Source organism: Malurus melanocephalus, unplaced genomic scaffold (assembly GCF_030028575.1).
Source record: "Malurus melanocephalus ecotype Western Australia unplaced genomic scaffold, MMel_1.1 scaffold_1031, whole genome shotgun sequence".
NCBI lineage: Eukaryota > Metazoa > Chordata > Aves > Passeriformes > Maluridae > Malurus > Malurus melanocephalus.
The window spans coordinates 103,406-111,409 of NW_026624263.1; the positions used below are offsets into that span (position 1 = coordinate 103,406).

Consider the following 8,004-nt stretch of genomic DNA (forward strand, 5'->3'; position numbering starts at 1 on the left):
CGGGGCCAGGGCTCCCTGGAGCAGGAGCGGCGCTGGAAGCAGTACCTGGAGGACGAGCGGATCGCGCTCTTCCTGCAGAACGAAGARTTCATGAAGGAGCTCCAGAGGAACCGGGATTTCCTCCTCGCCCTGGAGAGAGGTGAAAAGTGTCTTCAGAAACTTGTGCTTTTTGGGTGTGTGCCCTGCTGTGGCACTGGTTGCTGGCAGSCTGKGGGATCAGGGCTTSTGCCAAAGCAGGATGAGGCCAGGCYGGGGGCTGGTGGTCYGAGCTGCCCACACTGCTGGGCTGYRCCCTGGACTCTGCTTTCCTCCCCCTGCCCATCTCTCTGCAGAGTCTCTGTCAGAGCCCAGCAGAATCCACACCCAGGAACTTTGGAAATGCTCCCTGAGCGCTGCCCAGCTGTGCACCCTCCCCAGGTGCTGGCAGCAGCCTGACCCCCATGTGCAGAGCAGTTTTGCCACGATTGCTCCTTCCCCATCACCACACTCCTTCCCAGTGAGCTGGTTGCTTGTCCAGCACCATGGGCAGGGTGTGAGGGTGTGCATGGCTGTGCCACTGAGCACAGAGCTGCCCTTCCCTCCTTCCGAGCCCCCTGGTCACGGGCCCAGCTCCTTCAGAGGTCTCACTGGTGCTTTGCAAAGTCCTTCACTGCAGGTGGCAGGAAACCACGGCTGTGCTTGTTGTGTGCTTGTGGTGGCTGAGCAGTTCCTCTGCTGCTGCGGGCTCCCACCCAAGTGCTTGTGGTTGTTCTGCTGAAGCAAAGCCCCATCTCCCTCRGTTGCCAGCAGGCTGTGAAGCCCCAGCTCTGTCCCTTGCCACCAGCCTGTCCCTCGGCAGCCACGGGGCTGTGAGGGTGGAGGGGAGCAGAGCCATGCATGTGCTCTGCCTCAGGGGTCTGATCGAGCGGGCGCYGCGCTTTTTGTTTTTCAGATCGATTGAAATATGAGTCAAAAAAATCCAAGTCGACCAGTGTTGCTGTCAGCAACGACTTTGGTTTCTCCTCTGTCTTACCAGGTAACTTCCCAACACCTGTGTGAGTGTTATCTCTCCACAGCAGGATCCCCCACAGCCCCTGCATTCCCATCCCTCTGCCCCGCTGTCTCCAGAGTGTGGAGGAGGAAAAAACTGGCTGATCCCTCTCTCCTGCCCTCCCAAAACGGGAGAGGAGCTGGTGGGTGATGGGGCTGGGTGCTCCTGCCCTCCCCACGTGGAGCTGCTCCTGCATGCTCCATCCACGCCTGCCCTCCCGTGCCAGGGCCGGAGCAGAGGATTGTGCCTGGAGGCATAATGACTGTTCTGGGTAATCCTGATTAACCTCGGGAGCAGCAGCAGCTGCCCAGAGTCAGAATTAGAGCTGGTGTCTGTCGATGGCCCCACGCGGGGTCGGCTGAGTCGCAGGAGCCTGGCAGTGCTCCAGCAGGGCTCACAGACCTGGCCAGTAGGAACATGGCTCTGGGGGTCTCTGGGCTCCTGAGCGAGTCACTGGGCTTGCTCCTGATCCAGTGCCATGGTAGCACAGTTCCAATACCCAGAGAACAGCCAGAGCCCAGGGAATTTGGGGCTGCTGACCCAGGGACTGAGCACCCGTGAGTGTGTGCTGCCAGCCCCAAATCCTGGGGGGTTTGTCCCCAGAATGTCCCCATCTGCAGCCAGCACCCTCATCCCACCTGCTCTCTGCCCTTTGCTGGTGCTGGAATTGGGTCAGGGCAGTGTTTGTCCCAAACCCCTCGCTGTGCATCCCAGTGAGCAGATGTTTGCTTTGCAGGTGAYGGAGCTCCCTCTGTAACCAGCGAGGCCGGCGGTGCCGTGTCCGACGATGCCTTATTCCGAGACAAATTGAAACACATGGGGAAATGTGAGTCTGTGGGCATGGGCAGATGGCAGCAGCACCTAGCACTCGCCCAAACTCATCCCTTTCCCTGGGAAGTCACAGCCTGCTTTTCCCACTACACTGAGGGCAACCTCAGCTGAGCTGCAGGCACTGGGAACACTGGGAGGGGTGGGTCAGTCTGGGTGAGGAATGTGATGAAAATCCCAGCAAAAAGTGAAACATCCCAGCAAAAAGCGAAACATCCCAGCAAAAAGTGAAACATCAGCACCTCCCACCAGGGACCAAGGTGGCCCTGTGTCTCTGTCTGGGTCTGGCAAACCCAGGACATCACGGTTGGCTCTCAGCCCTGGCCCTGCCCCTCTCCTTCCCATTGCCCATGGCAGCTCTGGGAAGGGTTTTGGGTGAGATCCTCACCCGRCTGYTTCCTTCCAGCCACRCGCAAGAAGCTGTTCGAACTCGCCAGAGCCTTCTCTGAGAAGACAAAGATGAGGAAATCAAAAAGAAAACACTTGTTGAAGCACCAGGTGTATCCTGAAAGGGGCTGGGGAGCTGTGGGGCAGGGGGGACTGTCAGAGTGACCTCAGTCGGGTGCTCTGGGGGTTCTCCAAGGGCACCCCCATGGTTGGGGCATGGGATGGGATGGGCAGTGGTGGTGCCATGGTCACATCTTGCCCCACAGATGATTTTCCTTAGCGGAGGGCACAGGATGGGGACGGCGGCGTCCACGGCGAATCTTCTCGATGACGTGGAAGGACATGCCTATGGTAAGGAATGCTGTGCCATGCTGTGCCATGCTGTGCCATGCTGTGCTGGGCATGGCTGGGTCCCCAGCTCACCCCAGGGCTGCCTCAGGTGTGGCTGCCTGGCAGAAATACCCCCATGGGACCTCCTTCCAGTCTTCCCAGGCGTGTTCTGGTACAAACTCCCTGTGTCCCACAGGGAATTGTCTCCCCCTGCCCTGGGGACAGTCAGGCTGCCTCCTGGGGGCTCTCCCTGGAGCTGGGGCTGTGGTGCAGGGGTGTCCTGGTGTGGAAATGGCTACAGCCCCCACTTGCCTCTCCCTTTCAGATGAAGATTTCCAGGCACGGAGGCAGCAGCTCCGGGAGGAGGAAGCGCTGAAGGAAGGGCAGTAAAAGGTGAGAGGCACCTGGGGATGGATGAACACTTCAGTGTGAATGGTGCAGCCTGGCTGGAGGAGGGGACAGCGCTTTGGGCTGTGTCTGGGTGGGGACAAGCCCCACCAGTGGTCCTGGGTGCTGTCACAATGTGGCTGAGCATGTGCTGTTCTCCTTCCCTCCCTTTCCCCTCGCTGCAGGTCCCAGCRCTGGGGTTTCTTGCTGGCACAGGACGTGCACGAAGCTTCATCAGATGGCTGAAAAAGGAAAAAACCCACCCAACAAATCACCCAGATTTTGGCTGTTCCCCCTCTGCTGCTGTACTCCTCTGAAGTACAAGTATTGAAGTGAGGCACAAYGTTTTCTTACCAGCGGTTTGAAAACAACTTTTCCTATGAGCAAATCAGCCAAAAAGGAAGAAAAAAAAAAGGAAAATAAAAAGCGGGCAGCTGCTGTGAGCGGCTGCAGAGGAGCCAGCGGAGCAAAGGCTGGGGAGGAGCAGCCCCAGCTGCTCTCTCGGCCCGGGCGGCGGCGCAGGAGGAACGAAATCAGCGAAATCAGCGAAATCAGCGAAATCAGCCGTACTAACGAGGATCCGTTCACACGTGGGGCCGGAGCACTCCTGAACATATCTGTAGTGGTCTGATGTAACTTTACTCTGCGCACACCGGAACAAAAACCACGTGAGAAAGGGAAGCTAACAGCCGTTGTCTATTATTGCTAGGAGTAATGAGCAGAGATTCAGATCAGGTAATAGTCAAATAATATAAATTGTTTATAAAGGAAAGGCCTTCTTTTCCTAGGCGTTTCACTTTGAATTAAACCTTTGCCTTCGGCATTGCTACAACTGCCTTGAAGTCGGGACGCTTTGTGCCGCCGCGGGRCAGCACCAAGGGCTGGATTTCACCCCGGTTTAACCCTCCCCGATGGAGCAGGACACGGGTGTGGGGTGCTGGGGCTGCTCCTGGAGCCTGGCAGCTCCAGGGATGCCCCACTGTAGGTAAGAGGCAAAGCCCAAGGCCGGGGGTTTGCAGGGTTGGTGGAGGTGTTTTCACTTTGTACAAGGGCTCGGGGGCACTGCTGGGTTTGGGGCAGGAGCAGAGCCCTTTCCTTCCTCATGCTGGAATCCTGCAGCTCTCTGAGATGCTCTAAGGCTAAAAATAATTACATAAACAAATTCCTCCGCTGTGTAAGTAACGAGTGACGAGCGTAAAGTCAGAATCCGTTCCCGCCAGCACATTTTCTCCTCCTTTATCGGCACAGCGTTCCCTGCCAAATGCAGGCGGTGGCTCTAGACGTGCCTGTTTCCCTCTCTGGCTCCCACAAACCAGCACAAATGTTGCAGGATTGGAGCTGCGAAGGCGGCAGACGCAGAAGCCCCAGCCATCAAACACTCACGCAAGTGTTTGGTAACAAAAGTCCCCATTGCAGGCTCCCGGCAGGCTSCTCTTCAATCCCAGCCGAGCCCGCGTGCCTTTGAAGTGGACGCCAAAATTTCCTCCCCCGCGAGCAGTGCAGCTGCTGCACCTGTTGTGCCATCCCCTTGCAGCCATGCTGGGGACTGGGAACATCCCCTGAGCTTCACTTTCTCCTGGATCCTTCCAGGTGTCCGGGGCTGCAGGTCTGGGTGGTGTCTCCATAGCACAAAGCTCTCCCGCATCGCTCGGACAAATTCCGGGCTGGGAGCACCCTGGGGCGCCAGCAAGCTTTGGGTTCCTAAAATCAAAGCAGCAGGATTGCCACCCCACCCAGCCCCTGCCAGCTTGGCTGTCCTCTCCTTTGCTTTTGAAGAAGTGACGAGCACATCCCGAGTGGTGGCAGCCCAGTGACAGGTTGGGGCCACCCCAAGCCAGGCTGGCTGGCCCACACTGGTGGGGTGCTTGACTTCCAGGAGGTGCTGGAAGGGCACAGGACACCCCAGGCTGCTCTGCCCTATCCAGGGTAGGATGTGGGTCTGGAGGAACCCCTGGATCCGGGTGAATCAGGGAACAGAAAATCCTTCAGTCCCTTGGGTGGGACTTTGGTTCTGAGAGTGGTGGAGAGAAGGAGGGGCTCTTCCCTACCTTCTGCTGGCCTGGGGGCCGTAGGAGGCTGCCGTTACTCCTTCCCAGTCCAAAGCAGCTCTGCATATTTGGAAGAAAATCAAACTTGGAAGCGGATCAGCTTGTCACCGTTCCAGCGCCTCTTTAGCTACCGAGGGCTGCGCTCCCAGCAAAGTTTCCATGAGCGCAGGAAGCACCGACGGGCGGGAGGGGAATTGTGCTGTCCCAGACAGGAGGTGCTGCTGGCAGGGCTGGGCAGGGCTGGGCTGGGCTGTGCTGGCCCATCTAGTCCCGGCTCTCACAGAATCTCCCATGCAGGATTTGGGGCCGCGGAGATAGGCTGAGCTTTCCTCGGGAGGCTGGCACAGCTCCACGGGTCACGGGCAGAGATGGGGRCACTGTCCCTGCCCTCTCTGACCTCCCACACCAAGTTTTGCTGTGGARCAGCTGCCTCTGCACCTCCTGCTCCCGTTGAGCCCGAGAAAGGAACAGCAGGGAAAGGGCTGTGAGCTGGGGAGAGCACCCTGCCCTGCACAAAAAAAGCACCATCTTGGTCACCCCATCCAAAAATTTGCCCTTAAGCATCCCAGGCCAARCACAGTCTCTGGATGATGTCACTCTGTAGCAGTGTCAAAATATCTTGGAGGCACAAAACATCATTTTAATGGAGATGGAGAGGGGTTATTTTTGTGTCCTGTAAAAAAAAAAAACAAAAAGTCAGGTCTAATTGAGTGGAAAGGCCACAAACGCGGTTTGGGAGCCAAAAATGCATTTCTTACGTAAAAATGTACAATTCTCAGTGATGTTTGTATCATTTCTCTACAAAAAAGGTTTAAAAAGAACAAAACAAACCGATCTGTGACGTTTGTGAGTGTGGCTATTTTAGATTTTATTTCCATACGTGATTTTTTTTTTCTTAAARATGTTTAATAGTAATTCCTATAATAAAGTCCCGTTGTACACTTAACACGGTATATTTTATTAACACTGTGTATTTTTCTACTCCCTCCTCTTTACAGGGCTAAAGAAGAAAGAAAGAATGGGGGCTGGGGAGGGAAGGGGCAGCTCTAGCCCAGTTCCAGCTGTGCCCTTCAGATGCAAATGCCCCCAGGTTTGCTGCCTGATGGGGCTGAATTTGCATCCAACGATTTCCTCAAGAATCCAGTGATCACTGGGGAAGCAATTCCTGCTGTGGGCAGCCCCGGGGGCAGCGGCAGGACCTTGCAGGGATAGGACAGAGCCTGCCCACCCTGCAGGAGCAGCTTTCACAATTCCTGGCAGGGCTGGAGCTTCCCAGCCTCACGTGTGGCTTGGAGACCTTCCCTGTGAAAGAAGAGCCTGGAAAAAGTCAAGSCGTTCTTGCCTTAAATGTCAAAAGCATGGAAATGCTGCAGGAAGCCTGGCAGTGCGAGGGCAGTGGGGAGCCAGGCTGCAGACCAGCCCTTGGAGCCATCCCAAAAACTCCCTTCAGAATTCCTCTGCTCCACAGGGACCGCGGTTTTGCTTTCCAAACAGAATTTTAAGGCAAGCAGCAGCTGCGAGCAGCCCGGGGCTGTGAGAGGTGTCCGATCTGCGGGTACCTGCTGGCTGTCGGTCTGCCGTGGAAATTTACTGCCCCCTTCCTTTGCCAGGCTGCAAGATGGAAGCAGAGATGCRTTTTCCTTCCCTCAGCTCATTCCCAAGCGAAGGGCTGCACCTAGTGACCAAGCATTGCTGTGAGCCACGAAAGGCTGACCGCAGGAACGGCGCTGGCACAGGGCCTGGGTGGAGCTGCTGCACTGTAGAAACCAAGGGGAAAACAGAGTGGTGAGCACTGAGATGAGCACAAACTCCTGAGCCCAGCGAGCTGCCAGGCTGCCAGGCCATGGGGCAACCCCGGACAGGGCCAGTGCAGGCCTGCTGTCCACTGTGCACACCCCATTGTCCACTGTGCACACCCCACTGTGCATACCCCACTGTGCACTGTCCATTGTCCATACCCCACTGTACAGACGCACTGTCCACTGTCCACACCCCACTGTGCACTGTGCACACCCCATTGTCCACTGTCCACACCCCATTGTCCACACCCCACTGTCCACTGTGCACACCCCAATGTGCTGACCCCACTGTCCACTCTGCACACCTCACTGTCCACTGTGCTGATCCCACTGTGCAGACCCTGGACAGGGCCAGTGCAGGCCCTACTGTCCACTGTGCACACCTCACTGTGCAGACCCCACTGTCCACACCCCACTGTCTACTGTTCACATCCCATTGTCCACACCCCACTGTGCACTGTCCACATCCCATTGCCCACTGTGCTGACCCCACTGTCCACTGTGCAGGTCCTGCTGTCCACTGTGCACACCCCACTGTCCACTGTGCTGACCCCACTCTGCAGACCCCGGACAGGGCCTGTGCAGGCCCCACTGTCCACTGTGCACACCCCATTGTCCACTGTGCACACCCCACTGTCCACTGTGCTGACCTCACTGTCCACTGTGCACACCCCACTGTCCACACCCGAATGTCCACTCTGCACACTCCACTGTCCACTCTGCACACCCCACTGTCCACTGTGCTGACCCCACTGTCCACTGTGCTGACCCCACTGTCCACTGTGCACACCCCACTGTCCACTCTGCACACCCCACTGTGAACTGTCCACACCCCACTGTCCACCGTGCTGACCCCATTGTCCACACCCCACTGTCCACTCTGCACACCCCACTGTGAACTGTCCACACCCCACTGTCCACTGTCCATTATCCACACCCCACTGTCCACTCTCTGTCCAGCCGAGCTCCAGCCCCAGAAGGTGCCGGCCCCATTGATCCCAGAGCTCTTTTCCCCCCTGAACGATTCTGTGAGAGGAATGGCCAGAACTGCCGAGCTCCGTTTGGACACTGCTCTGAGGACACAGAGCCGCACTGCCGGACTGTCCGAGCAGGGCTGGACACGATGGGCCCTGAGGGGACATCCCATGGTCCGTGAGGGGATATCCCATGGTCTGTGAGGGGACATCCCATGGTC

General features: G+C 57.2%; 1 protein-coding gene across 1 annotated transcript in view; it reads left to right on the forward strand.

Moving 5' to 3' along the window:
* CUEDC1 (CUE domain containing 1) overlaps window positions 1-3,512 on the forward strand; it is a 7,369-nt gene extending 3,857 nt beyond the window's left edge. Inside the window, exons 5-11 of the mRNA XM_057386686.1 lie at window positions 1-139; window positions 932-1,015; window positions 1,767-1,856; window positions 2,265-2,358; window positions 2,538-2,596; window positions 2,901-2,968; window positions 3,148-3,512. The exon at window positions 1-139 is cut by the window's left edge and continues 10 nt beyond it. Coding sequence (XP_057242669.1) covers window positions 1-139; window positions 932-1,015; window positions 1,767-1,856; window positions 2,265-2,358; window positions 2,538-2,596; window positions 2,901-2,965 — 531 coding nt within the window. The 3' untranslated portion in view covers window positions 2,966-2,968; window positions 3,148-3,512. The remainder of the gene's footprint in view (window positions 140-931; window positions 1,016-1,766; window positions 1,857-2,264; window positions 2,359-2,537; window positions 2,597-2,900; window positions 2,969-3,147) is intronic.
* The last annotated feature ends 4,492 nt before the right edge of the window (window positions 3,513-8,004 follow it).